The sequence below is a fragment of the Psammomys obesus genome, unplaced genomic scaffold, assembly GCF_907164565.1.
Source record: "Psammomys obesus unplaced genomic scaffold, mPsaObe1.curated_primary_1811, whole genome shotgun sequence".
Classification (NCBI taxonomy): domain Eukaryota; kingdom Metazoa; phylum Chordata; class Mammalia; order Rodentia; family Muridae; genus Psammomys; species Psammomys obesus.
Genome location: NW_026585504.1, coordinates 30269841 through 30296254, shown reverse-complemented (window position 1 = coordinate 30296254; position 26414 = coordinate 30269841). Strand labels below are relative to the sequence as shown.

The 26414-nt window shown below is 48.0% G+C and overlaps 1 protein-coding gene across 4 annotated transcripts in view; it reads right to left on the bottom strand.

Moving 5' to 3' along the window:
* The window catches only part of Kiaa1549l (KIAA1549 like), a 242520-nt gene extending 222055 nt beyond the window's left edge, over positions 1 to 20465 (bottom strand). For all 4 annotated transcript variants that reach the window (XM_055599549.1, XM_055599552.1, XM_055599556.1 and 1 more), the window contains exon 1: positions 20180 to 20465. In XM_055599549.1, the coding sequence (XP_055455524.1) occupies positions 20180 to 20417 (238 nt within the window). In that variant the 5' untranslated portion in view covers positions 20418 to 20465. The remainder of the gene's footprint in view (positions 1 to 20179) is intronic.
* Positions 20466 to 26414: the final 5949 nt, after the last annotated feature.

The following is a 26414-nucleotide window of genomic DNA, read 5'->3' as shown; positions in this document are numbered from 1 at the left end:
TAACACGTGTGGATAGAACTCTTTCCCATGATGCCTAGCTTTCCATTGCTGTTGGCCACAAGGCTGAGCCTGCTGGTAGATGAGCCATGGCATAGAAATGTCACCCAAGCATGACCACATCCCCCTTCCTCCTTCAGCTCTGCCATTCCGATTCACAACCCCAAGTACACCCCAGAGCCCTTTCCAAGGTGTGGAGAGAGATTTTTTCTTAAAAGACCAAGGTGGGCTCAGGTGACTCAGAAGAGATCTCATCAGGCAGAATACAAAGCCAAAACAAGGCCTGGAAGGCGCAGGGAACAGATGGCCGGTGGGCGGCGGGTAAAGGCAGGGGGATTCGGAACCCAGGCCCTCTGGACAGCAGTCCACCATGGGAGATGCCTGTTTATAATTTCACCAGATGGCCCGCTCACCTCCCAGGCTCTCGGCCACCAGGTGAGCCTGATGGCATGTAAGAATTTTACCTTACCTGAGCAGTGAAAACCAACAAAAAAAATTAAAAACTCACGGAGCGCAACCCTAGAGGTTAATGAGAACAGAATCCGGAAAAGGTAAAGATGTTTGAGTGTTTTCTAACAGTTCTTAGATGGCTTGAGAACAAACCTGTAAAACTTAGGAAAACAGTTTCCCTTTCCTTCTCCCCAGGACAAAAATCTTAGGGCATTACAAACACTAGTTGGAGATGTGTGAGCTAAAAATTTCTGAGAGAAAATACAAGTAGGAAACAAAACTGATCACTAAATCTTTTCTTTTATTAGTTATTGGCTTATCACACACATAAATGCCAAAAAAAAGTGTGCCATCTCCATACATGTATGAATCTACTTTGTGGTTACTAATCTTTAACAAAGATTGCATAAAAAACTCAAAAATTACTGATAATGTTTTAACTAGGGAGCTATAAAGATTCAGAAGCCGTGATGGACTTGGCCCACAAATGTCATACACACAACAGGAACAACAACATTAAAGATTCAGCACGAAAGGAAGAACACAGGTCCTGGAGGTGACAGGTTAGGGTGTTGGAATTACTGTCTGGCTTCTCCTTCCAATTAGGCTACGAATGGAGAGTGTTCACAAAAGCAACAAACCCCATGGAGCTCACACATGAGGAAGGATGGGAACTTGGATCATTGGGGTTTGTTTTTCTTTTATAGCCTTCCAATCCATCACCAGCCACTTTGTTCCTTGATGGCTCATGCCATCTGCCAGTCACCACGTCAGTTCAGCCAAACTGCCCTAAGCCCACTGCTCCCAGATGCCCCCAGCATGTCGACAGAGATTGTCATAAACATGTCTGAACGTCTAGGTCTAAGCCTGCCCACGGACAAGCAGCAGTATGGACCTTTAATGCTGGAGCACGGAGAATGCGGGTCTGGTGTGTCCGTCTGCTTTTTCTCCCTGTGTTAGGATCAGGCCCAGATTTCCATTCACACTCAGAATGTGTCCTACCACAGCTACCCACCCCGCCCCCATCCCCTGATGCTACTACTAATTAGCCAACCTCCAATTTGGAAATTTTATTACTCAAACCAAAAGAACTCTGTATGGTTGAGACAGTAATTCAAACAATCCGTGAGTGACTTTTCTCCTTTTATGCTTAATTTTTTTTTTCTTTCAGACTCTGTACAGCTAAGGAGAGTGCTAAACTCCCAAGTGCTGGGATCATAGGCATGAGGCGTCATGCTCTTCCCTCAAAACTTTATTATGGCTAAAAGGTTGTCTTGGGCCATCAAGATGGTTAAATGGGTAAAACACATTCGCTGAACAAAACTGAGGACTGAAGGTTAGCTTCCAGGATTCAGATAAAGGTGGAAGGAGAAAATTAATTATTCGTTGTTTTAATTCAGTTTATCGTGTTATTTCAAAAATGGAATATCTGTCTCACTTTTGAAAGATGAAGAAATTTGCATAGGGACACCATTAATTCATTATTGGAAACTGTTATTTGTTTAATTTTTATTTGTTTGTTTATTTTATGTGTCTGAGTGCGCTGCTTGCATGTATCTGTGCATTCTGCATCCATTCCTGGTGCCCTTGACATCCAGAAGAAGGCACTGGATCCCCTGGAGCTTGAGTTACAGACTGTTGTGAGCTACCTTGTCAGTGCTGGGAATTGAACCTTGGATTCTCTAAAAACGCAACAAGGAGCCATCTCCCCAGCCCCTATCAGAAGCTTTTAAAAGAAAAAAAAAAAGTACAGTGTTCCAAATAAGGATGTGGGAAGAAAGCTGAAGAAAGAAGGGAGTGAGTAAGTTTGCCGTGGGCCCCTCCCTCATTCACTCCAGTTGACCTGCTTTAGTCTTTGTAGAGTTAATGCAGCTAGAACATTCTACTCAAGCCTGGCGTCTCCATTTCACTCCCAGTCACAGTCCTCCTTCAGATTGCCCAGCCCCATCAGAAATATTACCTGAAGAGCCCACGTTAACTTCCCCTCTCACAGGCCTCCTATGAGATGGTAATTATCTATTGCCTTTGATTATGTGAGTATGCTTCTCTCTTACTGTTCTAGCTTCTCAGATACTTCCTGGCAAAAGGGATTAAAGTGAGTGTAAAAGCAAGAAGACAACAGGGAGGACGTGAGGCTCTGGTCACACAAGATGCCCTTCCTGCCAAGAGATTCGCACTTCCTGTCGCCAGACATGAATGTCATCACCTTAAACAGCTCTGGGTCAGGCCTTCAAACTGTTTGACCCTGTACAGTAGCAGGCAAAGACACAGGAGCATGGATAACAAGACGCGCGAGGGGAGGGAGGGTTGCTTGTATTCCTATGAGGAAGGAGAACAGCACAGCCAGTTCCTTCTGCTTTGTCTCAGATCGGCCCCTAAAATAAGTCAGAACCACAGTAGCAACAGAACACAGCTTCTAAGTGTACTGCAAGCAACAATTCAAACTCTAGGAAATGGTCGGACTTCAGGCCTCCTGCCCTGTGTGTCACACACTGTTAAAAGACCTCAAGGTGACTTTGAGAAGTAACAGTGACTTTCCTGACGATGTGAACACAGCCAATCATAATCCAGCTGAAGTATGACTGGGTTCACTGAAATCAAAAGTTGCTATGTACAGGAAGAAGAACTTTACCTTGAAAGAGCAACCACGTGTCTACCAAAACTACAAAAGATTGAATACAGGTTTCTTTGTTTGTTGTTTTCCCCACGCTAACACTCAGCCAAGAAGAAAATGTGTTACATTTTCTCACCAATTTATCCCTGGACTGGAGTACCAGGAAAATTCTGAATGTGAGAATGAGGAAGAGATGGAAACGATTTTCACATTCACCTTCTTTTAAATCTTCAATTCTACCACTGTTCAAATCACAGCGCCACGTGGTAAGACAGGACCCAACCTCCTACAGACTTAAGCACCAAGCAAATATGAGCTGTAATTATTGTCTGAGAGTAGAAGGTCATTTATGCAATAGACCTATTGAACACCTACTGTGTGCCAGACACTGCTGTGGGCACTATGTGTTAAGCAGTAAACTGATCAAGTCCCTGTCTGGACTCAGAACCTGACATTAGAGTGATTTGAACCTCAGGTTCTATAACTCCAAGACCAGGGACCACAACCTCAGATATGTAAGGGTGCCAAGCAGAGGAAGAAAATGATTGTGTCTAAAGCCAGCTGGCAGATCACCAAATTGCCCCCCATTCTTTCTGGGAGAACGCTCAGATTACATCCTCAAGCTTTACGGGTCCGGCGAAGTGGCAAAGGCCTGATGTATGTAGAATGGGAGTAGATGGTATAATCTCCCTTTCTCATCTTCTGCCCTCCTCCCCCCCATTTCTTCTCCCTTCCATCCGCTAGACGCGGACAAGTCCAGCAGCCTTGGGATCACCCCCTCTGGTAAAACCGCAGACGGAAATCATTGCTTGGAAGGGAGCCCCACACACAGATATATATTGTTGACAGACTAATCATAGGAAAGATAGAACAGGTTTTTATATGGTGAGAACAAACCAGGAAATTCACTTTCTTCCTTCACACACACTCCCATTATCCGGTGTATGTTCCATATGTGCACGACCTTGTGCTAAGGTGAGTCAAGCAAGCCTCAGCCTTGACTGTGGTTCTCATGTGTTCTGTTGTCTGCTCGCTTTCACACCCTGGGACTTGAGCTGACGCCACAGTTCCCCCACCTGCAAATGACTGTGGTAGCACGGCTTCCTGAGAGGTGCTCAGAAGGCCAAGTGTCTTGGTTTTCCTTAGTGCCGGACGGACCTGGCCGTTTCCTCCTCCTTCCTTCTCTGAGTGAGATGTCTCAGTCCCTTGGCTCTTCATACCTAATGGCCATGGTGGCGACAGTGTGCGTCCTCAGTTCTAATGATGGCAGTTTATGCAGATGTTTACAGTTGTGGCAGGACCGCTAGCCGCCCCCCCCCCCCCGTGTACTTAGAGAACTAACTTTTGAAAACTACTGCTTGGAGGAGTTCAATCCGTTTGAGGAGACAGATCAGTGGCCATAGAGGGTGGCACAGATGGTTAGCAAACCACACGGCGTCCATTGCCTCGTGGGGCAGAGCAAGTGCCAAGGAAGGCTGCTGTTCTTGGGTCTTGAGGAAGTGCAAATGCTAATCAGGCCAATGGGGCCGGGAAGGGTCTCTTGGGCAGACAGAATGTGTTAGGGGGCAGGCTGGGGGTTTGCAGCAAGTCTAGCTAGAGTGAGAAGTTTGAGCTGGAGGCTGTTCATTCATAAAGGACCTGGCCTGCTCAGCAAAAAAATTCATCTAATAAACTGGGCAAGAGAAGAGATACGAAAAAGACTGAGTATATTCGTGTTTTATAAGCCCACTAGCTGGAGGATGAGGCTAGTTTGAACTCATGAGCTTTCCCTCTGTTTTAGGAACAAAATGTGCTTCCTCCCACTCCTGGGAACAGTGCCCCTTTCTCCCTTTGGTCAGGCGCCTGGCTGCTTATCTATTGGTCACCCTCCCAATGTTAGTTCAAATGTCACTTCCTCAAGATAGCCATCCTTGGCCACCCTCCTCACCTCGTGGGCCAGTCCCCTCTTCCAGCCTCCCCCTGCGCCCTGGGCCTTCCCGGCAGAGTACACATCTCTGGCAATTACGGCTCTGAGTAGTTGATTGGTATCATGAGTAGATGTCATCCAAAGTGAGTGCTGGGACAAGGAGGCCAGTGTCTTCCCATGCCTGGGGCTCCTTAAACAGTGCTTCGGGGTTAGCACATGTGAGGAAAGTCACCATGGAAACAAGCTTCGTCATTTAAAATTGCATGAGGAGCTCTGGGTGGTGGCACACATCTATAGTCTCGGCCCCTCAGGAGGCTTAAGCGAGAGGATCGGGAATTAGAGCCAGCCTTGTGTACATAGTGAAGCTCCTTTTTAAAAAAATCACAGAGACAGACAGACAGACAGAGACAGAAAGATAGAGTGTGTGCACACAAACATGAAACCCCAGCAATAGTGTGTAGGATGAAATGTTTAGCGGTGAAATACACAATGTTTGAAACTTACTGTGAATATATAAAAAAATAACATGAGAGGGTGTGTGTGTAGCTAGGTGGTAGAGCGCTTGCCCGGTGTGCAAAGCTCTGGGTTAAAGTGCCCGAATAAAATGGGCACAATTAAGCACATCTGCCCTCCCAGCACTCAGAAGGTGGAGCAGGAAAAGCAGAAGCTCAAGGTGCCCATCCTGGGCTAGTTGAGACCATGTGCTCATAAAGACAGAGAGACAGAGATATGACATGGATACAGAGAGAGGCATGTGGCTGGAGTAATGAAGCTCTTACCTATTTGATCCCTAGAACTCCAGATACAACGGGGTGATTTTAAAGGGTCAATACCGTAAGCGTAGGGGTTCGTTGTAGAGTTCCTTCAACTCTTTTTTTATGTTTAAAAGTTCAATACAATGTCGAGTGGGATGGTGCGGTGTAGGCGGAACTATATTTATACCCTAGACGGATCTGCTTTCAAGTTCCAGTCCTTAGGCTAGCCAGGATCTTCAATGTCTTCCCAACTCCAGCTTCTTCCAAACACAGTGAAGAAGAGCCATCGAATGGTATTGTGGTGTTGTGGGGATTGAAAGGGATGAAACTCTTGATCCAGCGTGTAACACAGCAGCAGCTGTTTCACAAGTGTTGGGCCTCCTGTCCCGAAGTCAACAAGTCCACAAACTAGGACACATCTTCAATCAATCATAAAAAGAAGAATCTTGTGATATTTTTCCTCTTGCTGTATCCCCGGGGGAAATTAACAGGATAAATTAATTACGCTATTTTTATAGGTTAAGATAATGACCTTCCAGCAGTAGGACGCCTGGAGTTGCATGTGTGAAGAAGGTGGCACATGCATACCGCTGACACCTCCTTCCCTCCTCTCGGCGGCCAGCACTCTCAGGGGCTGGCCAGGAGGAGCAATGTAGTCCTATAAGGATGATGGATGGGGAATCTGGGAAGAATTGCACATAGCACGTGGAAGCCAGGGCTCCCTGTCAGACTCCCACATGCACAAGAGAAAGGAGTTCCAAGATCTGTGACGGTGGGTGACACGCTTCTGGAGAGGGTAGTCACGAGGCTATCTGGGCTTTTAACATAATTACACGAAAAGAGGGATGGCCTCAGGATCATAAATAAAAGCCTCCAATTGAGGCCGATCGCATGTGCTCAGCTGAGGGTTATCTAATGAGCCACTACATGCTTTCCCATCTCTGATCTAAAAGGTAGAAAAAAGGAGCCTGCCTGTCGGCGGCAACACCCCAAAAGGAGAAGGTGATGACCTCCAGACTCAAGGGGAAGTTACCTTTCCTGCCATAAGACAAAGCCAATGCTCATTTGAAAACCTGGGGTCCGGCGTGAGAAAATCCGTGAAACGGTTAAATATATGCCCCAAATGAGATATGACAATCAGTATAGATGCGGTTTTCTCAAAGTGTGTCTCCGTGTGCCTATGAGATCGCACACTTTAGATGACAGACTTCAAGCTATTTTAGACTGCACGCATGCTTTCTACCTGGAGACCTCATTCCCTCTGACATGATTATAAGCCTGCCTATATGACCGGCCTATTCATCCGAGGCGCCGAACTCCTTGGAGACTTCACGAACTACCTGTATAAGATGGGTACGTGTCGCCCATTTGTGGACAGAAATGTTCGGTGGGGACCAATTACATCACTGCAGAGCCAATGGGACACCTCACTTCCCAATTCACTGCGGCATCAGCGGCCTGAAATCCACAACAATAAGAGCATTACACCAAGAAACTAGCCAAGGCTGTGAACCCAGCTGCTCACCATCATTGTTTTTTTTTGTTTTGTTTTGTTTTTGTTTTTTTTTTTTTTTTTTGTTTTTTTTTATAAAGCCAGCTCGGCAATGCCTGTTCTTGGGGGTTTTGTTTTGTGATGATGTTGATGTTGCTGCTGCCGCTGCTGCTGCTTAAAAGAGTCTCACTATGAAACCCTGCCTGGCCTGGAATTCGATACATAGACCAGGCTATTTTCCATACATAGACCACCTTATTTTCCATTGAGTCCTGGCTGACAGAGGGGTCAGGCTAAGAGGCTGCTTTTGTGCCTCCTGCCTCTGCTTATCATAAGAAGAGTATATACCCCTAATTCCACGGGCCAGGCTGCAGCCCCGGATTCTCCCTCTCAGAAAGGTGGAGCCAGGACAGAGGCTAGGCAGGTACTCGAAAGAACAATCCTGTTAATTCTTGCTACAGAGAGCACCCCTGGCAGGTGAAGTCCTGGGCACAGGTTGCCTTCAGCAGAACCAAGAAGCTGTGTGGGTATTCAGGCAGAGCCAGTTTGCAGGGGCAAGGGGAGCCAGCTATAGAAAGATGGGCTAAGTCCATAAGATCAAAAGCTAGTTCCCTCAGCCTCTTAACTTTGCAGGATGCTGCACAATACAACAGCGAGGGAATGGAATGAACTCCCTGGGTTCGAATCTTGCCCCTGACACTTGGCTGTGTGAAACCGGAGGAGTCATTATGACGCGGTCCTTCTGTGCCTTGATCTCTTCACCTGAAACCAGAGGATTAATAACAGAACTTGCTTTACAGGGTTGTGAGAACCGTATGGCCTAAACCCTCACAGGTATGTCAGCTGATCTATCAGTTATTTAGAGTACACCTAGCCCATTCACAACTCAGTCCTGTTCTGAGTATGTCCCAGGAGGCTGCCTTGAGGCCCGGAGGCTCACACATGAGCCACTTCGTAGAGCTAGGGAGAGAGTCTGTTCCTGAGTCAGAGAAAGGGGAGAGGAGGATCCCGGACCATCCTACAACCTTTAGCAGAGGATCTTCTGGATGTTCTTAGTACAGTATGAGATTCAAATAGAAAAGATGCTTAAAACTTGAGCAACTGAAAGGCTAGAGAGCTGGCTCAGTGGTTCAGAGCTCGTTGCTCTTACAGAGGACCTGGGTTCAGTCCTCAGCCCTGTGTCAGGTACCTTACAACAGCTTGTAACTCTATCTCCAGACCCTCTTCTGACCTCCATAGGTATCTTGTGGGTGTGTGCGCGCACATGCGTGTGTGTGTGTGTGTGTGTGTGCGTGTGTGTGCGCGCGCGCACGCGCGCACAAAATTAAATTCAAAATTAAAAAGAAAGAATAAAAACACCTGGGATACTGGTATTGCTGGACCAGAGGCAAGAAATATTCCCCATGCCATTGAAGATTTGGTGCTTGTTAATCTCACCACAATAAGTCAATATCAGGAAACCACTCCAGACAGGCTCCCTGGTCCTGATTTTTAATAAGTTTTATCCATTTAATTATAGTCAGAATAGCTCTCTTAATCCCGATCTTCCTATTCTTTTCAAAACAAAGACCCTATTTGATAATGAAGTGTGTAGGTGTCAAGATTTTTTGCTCAGCTCTTTTTGACATGGGCTTCTAAGCTGAACTATTCATTTCAACACATTTTCTTCTCAGACTTCCCATTTTCCTTCGGTCTTGCTGAGTTTGCTGCTGACATTTGGTAAATATGAAGACAAGTGACAGAGCGGCCGCATTCACTCCAAGGATGGAGGAGGGGAAGCTCTGGGACGCTCACATGTCTGCAGAGTAAGGTTAGATATGCCTTCCTACTTACTGGGACGCTTAAACACCAAAGCCATTTTGTGTTTCTAACGTTAGAAGCCGTATGTTTGTTTGTTTCTCCAGCCAAGGATAGATTGAACATATATAAATCAAAATCGAAAGCAAATCCCCCTCGAGCTTTGGACACATTAGTCAAAGCCTCGCCTGAGTGGACTGGAGGCAGGTGCTGCAGTGACCTTGGCCTTTGCCAGCAGCAGTTACTCGGCTCCGTTCACGTCTGCTTAGTTGGTTTAAACACAATGCCTGAGGTGGTGGCACAGGCCTTTAATCCAGCACGTGGGAGGCACATTTTACTGCACAACCTTGAGACTGACGTGAACTTAAAAAAGCAAATGTCACTATTATAGCTTTTAAGGATTTAGTTTGCTTCGAATTATGTCCCTGTGTATGGGTATGTGTATATGGGTGTAGATACCCACAGAATCCAGAAGAGGGCGTCAGATCCCCTGGAACTGGAGTTAAAGGAAGCTGAACACTGCCCTACATTGGGTACCGGAAACTGAGCTATAGTTGTCTACAAGAGCCGAAAGTGCTCTTCCCTGCTGAACCATCTCTCCAGCCCCAACTCTAACTAATAACAATCATCATAATAACAGTGATGAGAAGGATAAGCCAAAGTTTACCTGGGCTTCAGGATGAAACCAAGACAGAGAAATATGGGGGCGTTCTTCCCGTTTGAGATGGAGAAACCTTGACTGGGATCCCCATGACTGGGCTCGGTGTTTGTCAACATACATCAGGGGGGCTTTGGGAAAAGGTAGATGTAAAGGCTTTATGCACAGAGAAAAAAAAAAAAAAAAGGATCCTGAAAGCGAAGCCAGCTGGTAAGTAAAGCTCTAAGAGCAGTGCGGGTGGCCTCAGCCTCCAGTACTCAGCCAGGTCAACATCCCTGTACTCCAGTTGTTTTTCCTGGACCCCGATCCTCTACAGTGTCCGCTGGCAGGCCTGAGGAGGAGGGCAGGTGCTAGAGGCACCCAATACTTCTTACCTCAAATAAGTCTTGAGTGATATTCGATTTCAGCTTTAAAAGGCCACAGATATTTTGTTGGTTTTTTTGGGAGGAAAAGGGGAGGGAGTTGTGTTGCCTTTTTGTTGTAGTTGTTGTTATTATTTGGTTTTGCTTTTGTGTTTTTGTTTTTGTTTTTAATTAAGTTCTCACTATGTAGCTCTGGCTGGCCTTGAACTCTCTATGTAGAGCAAGCTGGTGTCTAACAGAGATCAGCCTGCCTCTGCCTCCCAAGTGCTAGCATAAAGGTGTGTCATCATGCCTGACTAAGACTGTAGATCTTGAGAGAGAAATAATATCAATATTATACAGACTTTCCCATAATACAAAGGGGGAGGAAATGCTTCTCCATCTTAGAAAGCAGCATTACCTTCCCACTAAAACCACGCCAAAGTTTTCCTTGAATAAAAGACAGGTGGATGTGGTAGCTTACACCTGCCGTTCTAGTAGTCCAGAGCCTAGAAAGTACTGCTGTAAGTTCAAGACAGCCTAGGCTACATGGTGACTTTGAGAACAACTTGAACTACAGAATATAACTCTGTCTCAAAGAGAAAAAAAATTACACTATTATCTTCCAGCAGCCTAGCATTTCCTTTTATAACTGCTAGGAGGGTGTGGCGAGACGGCTCAGTGGTTAACCCCTCACTTCTCTTGCAGAAGTCCCAGCACACACAGGGTGCTCACAACTATGTCTCACTCCATGGCTTTTCTGACTCCCAGAGCACTTCACACATGCATACATTAGGGCGCACATAAAATAAAATAATCACAAAGACACACACACACACACACACACAGATGTGAAAACCAGACCCAGAAGGAACTCACATTGTGACTAAGCTGAAGTTTATCCCAAGAGGCAAAGTTTATCTCCCAACGCTGTAAGCTCAGCCATGTTGCCTTGTTACAGGCTAATCAATAAAAGTTTTGTGATAATGTTAATATGGTCAAAGAAAGCATGGAGCAAAATCCCACAACTACCCATGATAAAAAGTCACAGCAAACTAGGCTAAGAAGGGAATTTCTTCATCCAGATAAAGGGTTTCTGTAAGACAAAAAAACAAAACAAAACAAAACAAAAACCTATACCCAGCACCCTACATCACAGTGACAGACTGAATGTGGTCCTTCAGATGGGGTCAACATGAGGATGTCCATAATCCCAGGTCCTATTGAATAATGGGCTGGAAGTTCTAGTCTCTGTAATCAGGCAAGATAAAAATTCAAAACATACAAATTTAAAATAAATAAAATTGCCTTTAATCACAGATAGAGTGGTTTTCCATTTAGAAAAACCCTCAAAGTTTTACAAAATGCTATTAAAACCAAAGTGAATTTAAAAGAATTATATAATACAGTGTGTTTATTTGTTTGTGTGTATGTGGGAGTTTTGCCTGCTCATAGGTCCGTACACCATGTGTGTGCCGTGCCCAAAGAGGCCAGAAGAGAGTGTCAGATACCCTGGAACCTGAGTTACAGATGGTTCTGAGCCTCCCTGTGAGCGCTGGGAACTAGACCTGGTCCTCAGCAAGAGCAGCCAGTGCTTTAAACCACTGAGCCATCTCTCCAGACAAAGAAAGTTAATATCTTTGAATCGTATATCTATATGTCAACAAAATATTTAAGTACTGTTTATCAAAGCCTTGAAAAAAATGAAATACACAAATACAGACACACATACAATAAAACACAGATGGGAGAAAAATCTAAATAGACAGAGATACAGGTGCCAGGTAAGCCCACATAAGCAACCCCAGCACCCCAAAGCCTAAAGCATAAGAAATCACTGTTTGAGGCCATCCAAGTCTGTGTAGTGAGTTCCTGCCCAGCCTAAGCTACAGAATGAGACCTTGTCGCGAAATCAGATAGACAGACAGTGCTCTCACTATCTGACCCCAAGACTTACTATAAAGCTCAGGCAGTGGAATTCAGCAGAGGATGATTCCACTCCCCTGTAGGCACTTATAAACGTATGAAGATATTATTGTCACAGTGGAGGAAGGAGCATCTACTACGCACAGACAAGAAAAAGAGCCATACAATGCTCAGCACAGAACCCTGCAACAATGAATTATAAATGGTACCAGAACCAAGAAGCCGTGAGCTAGAGAAATCAAGATAGGGTTAGGTTGGCCTCAGGAGAGACGTCCAGACAAGTAGAACAAAACCTAGAGTCCAGATAAAAACTTCACACGTGTAATGCCAAGATAAGTCAATGGAACAGTCGAAGTCTTTTCAAAGCATGGTTCTGGAGCAATTAAACATCCATACGTAAAATTTAACCTTGACTCTTATTATATTATACAGTACACAAACATTAACAAGAATGGATCACAACTCTAAAAGTAAAAATAAAAAAAAACATGAAACTGCCAGAAGTGTGACCTTGGGTTGGCAGAGATTTTTATCCTAGAACACACACACCCAGTCACAGGCACAGTCCTTAAATTTAAAAGTTGATAAAGCTAATCAAATTTAAAACATTTGTTCCTTGAAAAATAAGATATAAATGAAAATCCACAAACTAGGAAAAACATATTTGTGAAGCACATATCTAATAAAGGCCTGTCTAGGGAAATTCAAACAATAAGAAAACAAACAAACCAATTGTTCTAATTTACAAAAGATTATAACAGACCTTTCTGATGAAATACAAACAGGAAAGGGAGAACATGAAAAGAAATGCTATGATCGCATTATTAGTAATTACAGAAGTATAAACTAAGCCAAAAGGAGAAAGCACTGACCAACTATTAGAGAAGTTGGAATTTAAATTAAGGGGTCCAGAGTACTAGTGGGGATGACAAGGGACAGCTCTTGTGAGTTGCTGCTGGAATGCAAAACTGTGCAGCCACTTTGGAAAAGACTTTTTGTAAGATTAAACACAGACGTAACATTGGACTCAGGATTCTACCCTTATTTCCCCAAGGGGAAGAAACTGTCCAAACAAAGCCTCCTTGGTCAAAAACTGGAAACAACCCAAATGTCCATCAACATGGCTAAGCAAATTGTGGTGTAGTAGAAGACTACTCTGCCATTTAAAAAAAAAAAAAAAAAAAAAAGGTAAAAAACTAGTTAGAATACAGGTAATGGCATGTTAGTGATTCCATCCACGTGACCATGTAGGAAAACCAACTTATGGGTACGAAGCAGAGACTGGTGTTCTACCTTTGGGGCACGGGAGGAAACTTTGGGGGATAGTAGAAATGTTCGGTATCTGGATTGTGGTGCAGGATCCAATGTATACTTCTGTCAAAACGTGTCACACAGTGCATCTAAAAGAGGTCACATTGCCAGACATAAAGTATATCTTCATTAACTTGATTGGAGGAGAAGGAAGAGGAGAAGTAGAAAAGTTTTGGAGATGTAATCCCAGCACTCAGGGGGGGTCCAGGTCAGAGTATCAAGAGTTTAAAGCCATCTTGGGCTACACAGCAAGTCTGAGGCCACCCTAAGCGGCCTTGTCTGAAAAACAAAACCCTGTGGCTCCCCGGCGTGCCCTCTTAACACAGAACAGCCTTTCAAAAGTCTGAATTAGTTGGCGACCTTTGCAAACAAGGATATTGAAGAGTCAGAAGGATGGCCCTTGCAGCCCCAGTCCCTCACAGGCTGGCTGAGCAGTGGCCTCCCTGGACAGGAGGGTATTTCACTGACGTAGCACTCCACCCACCCTAAAGGGCAAGGGCCAGGCTCGTTTGATCTCCTGGTATGCCCCCAAGTGTTTGATAAACACTACCTAGCAATGCAACTCAACACCACCTCCCCCCCCCCCAGCTGACTGCTCCTTTGGTCCTGAGATCCCCGAAGAGTCACCATCCATGGCAGCCATCCCATAACCTTGAATAATGTGTCCTCTGTGCGCTTAGAAATTGTCTCTCATATGTTGTCAAGCAACGAAAATGTTTTAGGGTCCATCCAACCATTCATTTTTGTTTAGAGAAGAGTAGAGTTGTTGTTTGTTTAAAGAGAGAGAAAGAGAGAGAGAGAAGGGAAGCACAACATCGGCTTAAAGGTTAATGTAAATGAAAGGGTGTGTGTGTGTGTGTGTGTGTGTGTGTGTGTGTGTGCGTGCGCGCGCGCACTTGGCATGTTCCCAGGCCATATTCCAGTAATGTAAGACTTGGGCTAGGTCAGTTGCTGTGAGCCTCTCCAGCTCTTATCTGCACTTCGAGTTTCTACGGAGATTGTACGGGGAGACATGGGGCCGGAATGGACAGTACCATAATGGTAACTCGTGAACCACAGCAGTGTCAAAGCACAGTCCCCTGTTCCCAGGATCTCCTTTATCTGATCAGGGGCAGGAGGGGAGAGTGAGAAGGCCTGAGCCAGCCTGCAAACGTCTTCAAAGCACTCGTAACTGGTATACACACTTGAAACTTGAAATGGGTTTGTTTCAGCCACTTATATTTGGGGCTGAAAACCACCAAAGTTAGTATTTTATTATCTTTAATGCTAATAAGGAAGAGAAACTGATTATATGTAACTATACCCACATTTTTTTATTTGCATGGGTTTGGGGGTCGTGGTGTGCTCAGTCTATGGAGACTCTCACTGCATAGCGCAGGTTAGCCGCTAGCTGGTAATCTCCCTGCATCAGCCTCCAATACTTGGACTACAGGTCTGTGTCTATACCCTTGGCCTTATCGTCCCATCTTGACCCCCCACGAACCCAACTCCCCCATTACCAAACTTAATAGGAAAGAGTTCTGTGAGGCCCTTGTGGTGGTGCACACCACCACACTCTGTAATTCCAGAGCTGAGGATAACAGAGAGCCCCTGTCTCAAAGAAAGAGGGGGGGAGGCGGAAGGTGCTATCTCAACTATCTCAGTGTCTCTTCCTCTCTGGAGCCCACTGGAGAATCTTAATCCATTGAAGGCTTCTGTCCCGGCCGCTCTCAGAACCAAGGACCTCCACATCTGCAAACCGGGTGTTCACCCATCACGGAGGCTAACCCGGGTCTCTCGGCAGCTGGGAGGGTCGTGCTGTTCCTTCTCTTCCCCTCCTACCCCTATGCCTCCATCACGTAACTGCACCGGCTCTATCTTTAAGACGTGCTCACACTCCCAGCTCCTCGCCCCCGCCCTTTTCCATTTCCACCGTCGACATCACCTGCATCCCAACCCCGACTTTCGGCCACAGCCTGACCTCCGGCCTCCCTCCCAACCCACAGTCTCTTCTCCCACAAAGTGGTTGTTTCAGAACTGAAGCTTGCTTGTTCCTGGGGCCTCACCATCTCACCCAGAAGAAAACACCACGTCCTTGTCACAGCCAGCACATTCTGCCTGATCTATCTGTACATGGCTCCCTCTTCAGCGTCCCTTCTTGCTTCTTTCCTCAGCTCAGTCAGTTCATGCAGAACTGGAGGCCGATGCATGGCCTCCCTGCTATTCCTCAGCCACCTCAAGCTTTGAGTGTACCTTTCCCTCCACCTAGAAAACTTCCCCACACAGCCGCTGCACGGTCTCCACTCCCTCATCATCTTATCCCCAGCCCTTCCCTTGCCATCCAGTATGAAGAAGCACAGGTATATGAAGGTACTAATTCCTACCCTGACTTATTTTCTCCACAGAACTTAACCATATTTATTTATTATCACTTGCTACTCAGATGGCTGCAAGCATCAACATATCCTCGGGCCTTGTCCCAGACCAGCTGAATCGCAGCCTAAATTTTAACAGCATCTTCAAGTAAGCCACCTCCTCAGTCAGCTTTGGAAAGCAGTGGGCCACTTTACACCCAACCATAGCCCCTCCTCCCCACCCTGTCTCCCAGTCAGACCCTCCCTCTTTCCCCATCCCCTCTCCTCTACTCCTCAGAAAAGGGGAATACACACACACACACACACACACACACACGCACGCCACGCCACACCACACCAACCCACCCCAGCACATCAACTCACATCAGGGCTGAGTGTATCCTCTTCCACTGAAGCCGGGCAAGGTAGCCCACCAGAGAGGTGACTGAAAAGCAGGCAACAGAGTCCATGTCTGAGATAGCCCCGGCTTCATCTACTAGGGAACCCACATGAAGACTAAGCTGCCCATCAGCTATATATGTGTAGAGGCTTAGTCCTGATCCATGCATGGTCCTTGGTTGGTGCTTTAGTCTCCATAGCTCCCACCCCCTTGGTCCAGGTTAGTTGACTCTGTTGGTCTTCTTGTAGACTTCTTGTCCTCTCTAGGTCTGTTTATCCTTCTCCCCACTTTTCCACAAGGCTCCCCGCACTCCGCCTAACGTCTGGCTGTGAGTCTCAGCATCTGTTCTGATCCTCTGCTGAGTGGAGCCTCTCAGAGGACAGCTATGCTAGGCTCCTGTCTGCAGGCAGAGCATATTATCACGAATAGTGCCAGGCGTTGGCTCTCTCCCATGGGGTGGGTCTCAGATTGTGTCAGGTATTAGTTGGACATCCCTTCAATCTCTGTTCTAACTTTATCCTTGCACATCTTGTAGGCAGGGTAAATTTGGGATCGAAGCTTTTGTGCATGGCTTGGTGTCCCCCTCCTTCCACTAGAAGTCAGTCCTGCCTGGCTAGGAGGTGGCCTCTTCAGACTGGACCCCTTTCAAATGGCATAAAAATGGGACCATTTTTGGATTACTATAACCCCAGGGTATTGAGGTACTCAAAACACAGACTGAAAGACTGGATGAATGAATGGGTAGACGAATGAATGAATGCATGCATGCATAGCAAAATGTAGAATGTATGGAATGCGACTCCACGGACAAGGAGGTTGGAAAAAGGCAAGACAGACATGCAGGGTAAAGTTATCTCCCTTTCGTGATGTACTAAACTGGAGAGCTGACATCACCAAACCCTTCTTCACATAAAGCAGCCACTCACGAATTACTGTGAGTTACTTAAATGAAGCAATATTCTAACATGTAACAGAATCAGCCAAAATGAAGGGAGAGAATGTAAGAAAGCTGAATTTTCACTAGGTTCCTATTCCATCCTGGGTATTGCAGCGAGCAATAGGGAAGCAAAGCTGAATGGAAAATGAGGACATGGGCTGGAGAAGCCACCCCCAGGAGAAGGGTGCTTGGAAGCCTCAGAGCAAGGCGGCGTGCTGGGTCCTCCTCCACCCTGGGTTCTGGGTACAAAGAACCCTTTACTTTTCCTTGGCCTGGGATGCCACCATCAACCCTGACAACCTACCTACCCTCCAAAGCCCCACCCCCAACTCTCCCTAAAATTAACTGCAGTCTGGCTTTATTAGCTCTGCTCACGCAATATCAAAGTTCAAGTCCCTCCTCAGGAGAGACTTCTGCAAAATGGTGTCTCCATATTCAAGTCCATACCCCTACCCCGGCACCCCGTCTGGCAAGACAGGCAGGCAGGCAATTTCTGCCGTGTTTATAAGAACAGCCAGCACCCTCTGAGCAGCTACATGTCAAGTACTGTTTTATACTTTGGCGCATTATCTCAGTCACCTAATCAGTGCACGCACCCAATAAAATTAGAGCTTTTATTGCCCCCATTTCACACTGGAGAGAGAAGCAAGGGCCCCAGAGGCCAAGGTCACATTGAGCAGAGGCCCACACGGGGATGAACACTGCGCCTGAGCCCAGCCTACCGATGAAAGGTCTACCAGTGTAAACTAAACAGGGAGGCAGTTAGGAAGGTTGGGTGTCAGATTTGCACTCTACCATCGTCACTTGGAACCCAGATGGCAGGAGAGAATGAAGGGCACCATCTTCCTAGAATAGAAGTGACAGCCTGTGAGCAAAGGTTCCGTGGGCCAGAGTTAGGAGAGGGCATCTTCAACCGCAGACCTCCCTTTATACAGGAAGGAGAAGGCCTGCGATTAAGGCAAAGGGGCACGGAATTTGGTGGCTGGACACACCGCAAAGGCCATGCATGCTTCGAAGGTGCTAGGAATTGGTGCAGCATTTTCTAGAAGCAAACCTGTTCTTGTCCTTTTTTTTTTTTTTTTTTTTTTTTTTTCCAACCAGGGCAGATATCTGATTTAGGCTTGTTAAATATCAAAGAGCACAATGATGCAAATGGCAGGCTCAGGGGCAGTCAGGACTTCAAGCAGAACAGCCTCTCAGATACCTCAGCATCAGACTCATGCTGCAGAGGACAGCACAGAACTGCAGCTGCCCATCAGAGCAAGCGCTGGGCAAGGTGGCAGGTGGAAAGCCAAAGGTCCCCAGCCAGCATCACCTTTTCTCCTGCCTCCCTCCTGACGGCACTTTCCCCCACAAACTTCTTGAGATGTTCTGTATGAGGCCCAGGCCTCTCCTCAACTGGGAAGAAGCTAAAATCAGAGAACATATGAAAGCAGGGATAAGGTCAAACTGGAGGCCCAATATTCACTCTGCCGTCAAGAAGCCAGTCGTGAGAATGGGATCCATGGTAAAGGACACTGCAGAGCTCAGAGGCAGACAGTGGATCCACAGGTGGCCTTGTCCACGGAAAACTGAGCATCAGGGGTGACGGTAGAAAAGGCACCCCAAAATCACAGAGAAACCAAGGCTATTGAGAAGGGGGAAATAAAGGGCCTCAGAGAACAACTTATTTAATGGCATTCCCCTTCATTCTAACTATCGACCCAGAGATTACGGCTCATGACCAGTACCCTGAAAAAAAAAAAAAAAAAAGAAGGAGGGGGACCCAGACGAAGACCAAAAGATGAAGATGACAGGTCCCCAAGATAAGGTTCTGGCTGACTGAAAGATGAGCTAAGCAAAGTCTCCAAGGTTGAGAAGGATCCAAACACAAAGGCTGGAAGGGAGATCAAAAATTCAAAGCCCTGTCAGAGAAAATCGGCCGACATGGGGCTGAAGGGCTCAATACAGGAAAGCCAAATTTCACATGTCACAGATGGTTGAACAGTTTTCGTCTCTGCACTCAAATGAACAACATCCAAAAGTGAAAAGCTCTCCAACGGTTTACAAAACTATCAAGAATTGGAGGCTTGTTAACAACAACAACAACAACAAAAAAAAAAAAAAAAAAAACCAAAACTGTGATTCTAAGCCAATGGTCACTAAGGGACTTTCTTATGCTCACCTCCTGACTTCTCTCTTAACGCTGTGCTACATACCTAAAACCAAGGGATCAGATTCCCTAGCAGGTCGACCACTGAACTTTGGACCATTACAAACAATCACAACAGAAATTCCTTGAGAGTCACTTGACGCAGACCCCCTCATGTCAGTGTAAATCAAAAGAAAATGGATTTAAATTGAGCACTTATAGAGATATGGCCAGCCAGAACAGTTATTTAAAACTGCTGTAAGCTCCTTCAAAACTGGGAATTTCAGTCTGACGTGGGGAAAGGGCACCACATGCGCACGCGGAGGCGGGGGTGAGGTCCCCTCTTGGTCCTCACTAGAAGCTGCAACACTGCAAAAACCAAATTACCCAGAGTGAGAGTTTGGGGCTTGATAAACGGAATGCATCTACAGCCCAGAATTCCGCCACAAACACAAAAGCTCGCCCTTCGCAGGCAGGCGCCATAGCAATCATTCTTACTTCGAGGGCCACTGCTGACGGCGCGGGTGTAAGTTTCGAAGCGCTTCGGCAGAATAATTCCGCCCAAATAGTTACAACAGAGCCACAGAATTGTCCCCGGAATTAGAGAAACCTGCTTCTGAAGGATGGCTCTAAGTCCGAGCGCCCTCTTGCATATAACAGGTACACACTTGATCAATGCCTGAACCTTTCGCAAGATGCAATCAATCATTTCAAGTACCTCGTTCCCAAAAGCAAAAGCAAAAACTGCCATGAGCGAAGGGGGAAACGCTTTTTCGGCACAAATTAAAAAAAAAAAAATGCTTCAAACTCTCAGGCCATTCCTTGCAGTTAAGACAAAGTGAGGAGTAGCAACAGGAAGCCCAAAATTCCTAACGTGCTCCACCGAACAGGTCCCTTTCAACCACGCCATGTCTGGCGTGTTTGTGGGACCACCAGGAGATCTTGCAAGTTGTCCAGAAAAAAAAAAAAAAAAAAGACAAGACCATGCCTCTTCGCCGCCCACGATGCCTTCCCAAGAGACAGATTTCTGACAGTTGCAGAGAGAAACCCAGCGCGGCTGCAAAGAGCCCACCACCACCACCACCCGCTCCAGACCCGGCCGCGGGCGCACAGCCGCCGCCGAGGGCTTACCCGAGTCGGCGCGGCAGCTCCCGGGGAGGGCAGCCAGCAGCAGCACGAGTCCCAGTAGCAGCGGCCGCAGCGCCAGCGCCTCCTCGGACCCGCGGGCCCCGGAGCTCCTCACGCCCCGGCAGCGCGCGGAGATCCCGAGCGCCCCGCGGCGCCCTGGCTCCCGGGGCCGGTCCCTGGGTTCCCGCGCCGCCGGCCCAGCTCCGCCCGGGCCCTGGGGCTTCTCCTCCTGCGGAGCCATGGGGAACGTTCACACATCCAGGCCGCTGGCTCGTTCCACACGGCGCCGGGGAGTCCAGCCGTGCGCGTACCGGTCCTCACCGGCCATCTCCGGCCATGGCCCGGGAGGGGCTGCTCGCTCGTCCTGCCTCGGTGGGTCCGAGGCGGGCTCAGCAGGAGCTGCGGCTTCAGTCGCGCAGGGACCGGGGCCGCATGGGGTTCCCACGGCGGGCGCGGCGAGGGTGGGACGGGCGGAGCCCCGGGTCCCCTCCCCGGGGCCGGAGGCTGCACCTGGAGCGCGAGGCTGCGAGACGCGGGAAGAACCCGCGGGCCTGGCTGGTGCAGCGTGCCGCCCGCCGCCGCCCCTGCAGCCGGGGACTCGGTCCCTGCCGCTTCACCCGGATGGCTGGGCTCCGGCTCCGAGCCGCGAGTGCTGCTGCAGCTCGGAGCGGCGCCTCATTGACAAAGAAAGCACGTAGCACCGGAGCGGGCGGGCGAGGGAGGCGAGGCAGGAGCGCGCTCGCGAGCGCGCGCATCCCCGCGCGGAGCCGTCGCGCGCCCCCCCCCACCGCCCCGCGCGCGGGGCCAGAACCCTGCCCCTGAGCCGGCGAGGTCCTCGCTGGGATTGGGGGGCGCGCGAGGGGGCTCCCCTCCGCCCAGGATCCCCAGATCTCGAGGAGGAAAGGTCGGCGGGGGATAGTCCTCTGACCAGACACGGGGTCACGGTGGACCGGGGAAGGAAGCTGGATTTTTCAGCCTGCGCCTTGGAGACGCTCTCCGAGGATGACGGGGAGAGCTTGATGCGGCTTCTTCGCTACTTCTCGGAGGGGCTGGCAGACACCTGCGCGCCGGATTTACCCCCGAAGAACTAGAGCTGTCGTGACCTATTTGCAGTGAGGCGCTGGAGTAAATAAAGCACGTTGTGAACATTTGTTACTAGAGAGGCGGTGCTCCGGGCTTTGGGAGAACTACAGGCATTTCCAAAAAGTCTCCCCCAAATAGGAGCGCTGACTAGTCCCAACGGGACGAATGGGCAGAGGCAGCTGAACTGTCCTGCTCTTGCTCTTACCCTTGGCTGCTTCCTTGCCCTTGAGCAGGCTACCTAGTTCTCAGGTGCTTCAAGCACCCTTCAGTCAATAAGTTATTTGCCCAGCATCCGTGCCTTGCCAGCTACTGTGTATGCCAGCGCTAGGCATACAAGCAGCGAGGGGAAGGGCATTCACCCTGACCTGGTGAAACTCATCTGTTCACTCGACAGGATTTATCCATCCAAAACTGCCTGTTACATGCCAGGCCCTGTTCCAGACAGTCGGATAGCAGCTGCAATAAACTGACAATGCTAAAAAAGGCCGCCGAGAAAAGGGTTAAATTAAAACAACGGATAGCGGGGATGGAGGTGTTGCAGCATTAAACGGGATGAGGAGAGGCTTCACTGTGAAGGTGACATTTGAGAGAAGACCAGAAGGAGGCCAAGGGACAAGGCAAGCTGAAGGCGCATTCTAGATAAAGCGATCCAGAAGGGCAAAACCCCCGAGGCTGGCCTGCCCTGGTGTGTTCAAGCTGGAGGATGCTGAAAGTTGGAAGCTACCCTCCTCCAACCCCCTCTGTCTCTCACACACGTAGCAAGCTGGCCCGTGGTTCTAGAGAAGGGTTTGCTCTCCCTCACCTGTGTCCGTAGGACCTGCAGTAGCACGGTGTTTTGCAGAAGTTGCCTTTCCACACACTAACTTATCAGAGAACAGATACTGACTACACGGTCCGAGAGACCAATGCCTGCGGGTTGTCCTCTGATCTCCATCTGCAGACATTAAATAAGTAAGGTAATAGGTCAGATTCAAAGACGTGAACTCTGAATGATTCCAAATTTTCAGATTTGGCACACTCAGCCAATAAAGTTTACACAAATATCGCCAGATCCAGACAACTCTGAAATGTGCAGCGTTTCTGGTCCCCAAAGCATCTTTGATAGGGAATATTCATCCTTCCCTGCTGGGCTGTGATTTTAACCCTGTTCTTTGGTTAAATTAACTGTTTGGGGTTGTTTTAGGAAACGTACAAGCCAGGGCAGAGGTGCTGTGTGCCTTTAATTCCAGCACTTGGAAGGCAGAAGCAGGCGGATCTCTAAGTTCAAGACCAGCCTCGTCTACGGAGTGAGTTTCGGAACAACCAGGGCTACACAGAGAAACCCTGCCTCGAAAAGAGAGAGAGAAACAGCAATGGCGAGTGGTGATTCTAAGAGAAGGGAATGGGGATTGGGATGGGGATGATGGTCCACGGAGATCAATGTGCCCAGCTGATGTGGGAAGGGAGGCAGGAAAAGTGAGGAGGGTGCTTTATTCGACACAACTAACTCGTGGAGAAATGGAGCAGAAGAAGGGAAGGGGCATGCAGGCCTGTCCACAGAAGGCTCCGGATACACCTGGACTCCTCCTTACAGAAAGGAGGAAGGGACTTGGGAAGGGGGCTCGCCCTCAGGAGCACCAGCCCAGAACCTGGCTCTGTGTACACAACGGTGGGTGTGGTAAGGGGGAACTGGAACCTATAGCCACAGCTGTAGCCAGATGTGATATAGGTTGGATTAAGACTAGAGGGACAGAGTTGCTGGCCCAAGACCATAAGAGATCCGAATGGAAAAAGGACGGTACATAAAACAAGAGACACAAGACCACAGCCATGTTCTTCGTGACAGTTAAGAGAGGAAACACCAGCTACTGCCAGAGGGCAGACAGAAACGTATTCTCTCTTGTAAATGGGATTTCCCCTTTGCTATGTCTTGCAAGACTTAGACATGACACAGATTGCTTTTCAGGTTGTGGTTGCTAGGTTGAGTGGCTGTGTCTTCTGCTGCAGGATATTTGATCCCATTGTGAACTCCCAAATTGTGAACTCTAAAATCTTGTTTGGTGTGGATGAGCCCTAACACACACTTTAATCCAAGAACTTTCTGTTTATTGTGAACAGGTGATTTTGGTGTGGTTAGACCAGCCTAGCACACGCGTTTAATCCAGGAGCTCTCGGTATACCGAATCTAATAAAGTTAACCCTAGTTCAAGAGGTGGAGCAAGAAGCCAGCTGACTGGGATTAAATAGTAGGAGGGACTTTGAGTTGAGAGGTATTTAAGACAGCATGGAGAGGTTGAAAAGGCTTCTTAGCTTAAGCTCTGGCTCTAGCTTAGACTTCAGCTCCTCAGTTCCCTGACTTTTTGGGCTTTGAGCTAGCGAGCCTTTGGCCTTGGGTGTTTTTGGCCTTTTCTTCCTGGGCTGTCAGTCGTACTAGTAAGACTTCTGGGTTTTTTCCATCCAGACCTGAGCTGAGAAGGAAGGTCAGCTGGGTGTTTTCTCTGCCTGTCTGAGCTAGAAGGTTTTCACCCCAGCATCTGGGTCCTGAGTCCTTATTGGTAAAACAGAACGGTTGGGATTTTCATCATTGATCATAACAACAGTCCTCCAACAGGCTAGACTTGAGACCACATACCATTCTATCCCTGAAGAAGCTAACAGTCCAGTAAGCAATGCAGACACACAGTGGCCACTTTAGAACGGCAAGGTAAGCATGTGACAAAGATCTGTGGGGATCACCCATTCCCATGGGAACAGAAATACAAAGCAGATCCTCCATTTCCCTGTGGAAACACACCCTATTTCTGCTTGCGATAGGGAGAAAGCTGTAAGAACTTTCCAGGCACAGCAAATGGCCAGGTAGGAAGTCATTAAAAGATGGTAGCCTCACAATGGGAAAGGGAAGGTGTCTCGTGAGGGCAGCATAGTGGGGCCTTAGGCAGGTGACAGCCTGCTTCACTATGTAACACACCTAGGCTGGCCTCAAACTCATAGCAATTTTCCTGCCACCATTTCCAGGATTGGTAGAACTACAGATATGAGTTACCACGGCATCTTGTTTTGATTTTTGTTTAGATTTTTTTTGTCCTTGCTTGGTAAATAGACAAACCAAACTCTTGTGTAGACTTAAATTTAAGATCTTCCCTCTACTAGCTGGTGACTGAGAAAAATCATGTCTCTGCAGACCTCATCTATGGAACTGAAATGATCAAGTAACTCCCACATGGCATTGTTTTAATGATCGAGCTGATAAATGTCAATCATTTAGACGTACACTTGACACACAGTAAGCGCTCAATCAATCTTAAAGATTATATGATAACCGTGACCCTCTTAAGCCATAAACCCCTGTATTCATTTTAGTATGCTTAACTGGGGCTTTGGGACTTCCTTGTATATTGTTTATTGTTTAAAGAGTCAGGTATTATTTCAAGAAGCTTTTAAATAGGTGGGCAGAAGACCCTACCTCTGAGCAGCGATTTTAGGCCCTAGCTGAACTATCTGCCATTATTCTGGGGCGCACATCTAGGCTTCTTTTTGCTACAAGCCGCCGTTGCTCCCCAAGGCGTCATTTCCCACAGGCACACCTTCCGGTTCTCGGTGCATTTTACCCCTTTCCTGTAGCCAGGGGAGTTCTAAATTCTAGTGTCTGCTGGGGCTAAGCCTTGTCTCCACCCTCCCTGAGCGCAGCACTGACGTCCAGCGGGGCTGATGAGTGGTCCCCGTCAAACGGAGGACGCTGGGTGAATCCTGAAGAGCAGCGCTGGCTTGAAGAGAAGAGGCTGGAGAGGTGAGGGATTCGCCTTTTTATGGAAAGGATTTTTTTTTTTAATATAAATATGGCTCAGTTTCTACAGAGGCCATGAAACCCAAGGACCCAGCCACCCACAAGACTGTGAGGCCTAGGTTGCCCGCTTCCTTCAAGAATAGGAGAAATTTAAAATAAAATTTGTATGTGGTTACTCTTGCGTCTAGTGCCCATGAGAAAAATCCTAGCTGTAACTGGGAAAGTGCATTTAAGAGCTCTTCCTACACCTCACTGTCCTGGGCCCAAGAAAAGTGCTTAATATAGCCATGTGGGTATCTTGTAGAAGAACTGCCTGGGAGGGTGAAAAGACACAGCTGAATTAGCAATGCCAGAGGGCGGCGGAGAGCTATGGGAGAATTCCAAGCAAAGAATTGTGGAGGGTCCCTCTCTGACCCACGAGCGGTGCGGAGTGGACTGGAGGAGGCTGCTGCAGATATGCAGGCCATCTTGGTCTCTCTTTCCTCTATTATCTCCACCCGTTTCTCTAAAAAAGAGTTTCCCAGGCTTCACCCTCAGGGCCCAGGGTGGTAGGCAGGCCCAGCAGGCCCTAGTAACACCCACCAGGAGCAGCTGCCTGCCTTCCAGTGGGTGAGGATCAATTTAGCTCTCACAGAGGACCCCCACCCCCCACAGAAGCTTAGCCACTCAGCGTTTCCTGGACTGAACTCAACTTCCGGTTGACATTTCTGCTCCCCCAGGTTCTAGCTAATTATTCTCTAAGTAAGTCCTATAGTGGGAGGAGGCAGCATATTCTATTTCTTTCCTTTATTTTTTTTCCATTTACTTATCAAGTTAATCTCTTTCTAGCCTGATCCCAGCCCTCTCCCCCAACTCCCCTTCTCTCTCAGAGAAGGGGAGGCCCCACTGGGGTACCAGCCCACCTACTGAAGTCACAGCAGAGGTAAGAGCATCCTCTCCCACTGGGGCTTGATAAAGCAGCCCATCTGGGGGGGAAAAAAGGCTCCAGTGGCAGGCAACAGAGGTGGAGACAGCCCCTCCCTGCTCCCATTGTTAGGGGACCCGCATGTTGACCAAGCTTCACACCTGCTACATATGTGTAGGGGGTAGGGGGTCTAAGTCGAGCCCATGCATGCTCTTTGGTGGGTGGTTCAGTCAGTGTGAGCCCCCATGGGCCCAGGTTAGTTGACTCTGCATGTCTTCTGGTGATGTCCTTGACCCCTCTGGCTCCCTCTATCCTTCTTCCCCCTCTTCCACAGAACCCCCCCCCCTTCCTTTGTTTTCAAGTCATCAAGGGTCACTTTGTCTTGATGACGTTCCTGATGCCTCTGGGATTCTCCAGTCAGCACAGAGACATGGTCAGCTCCCTCTCCCCGGTGACACTATGAGGCTAACTAATTTTTACCATATCTC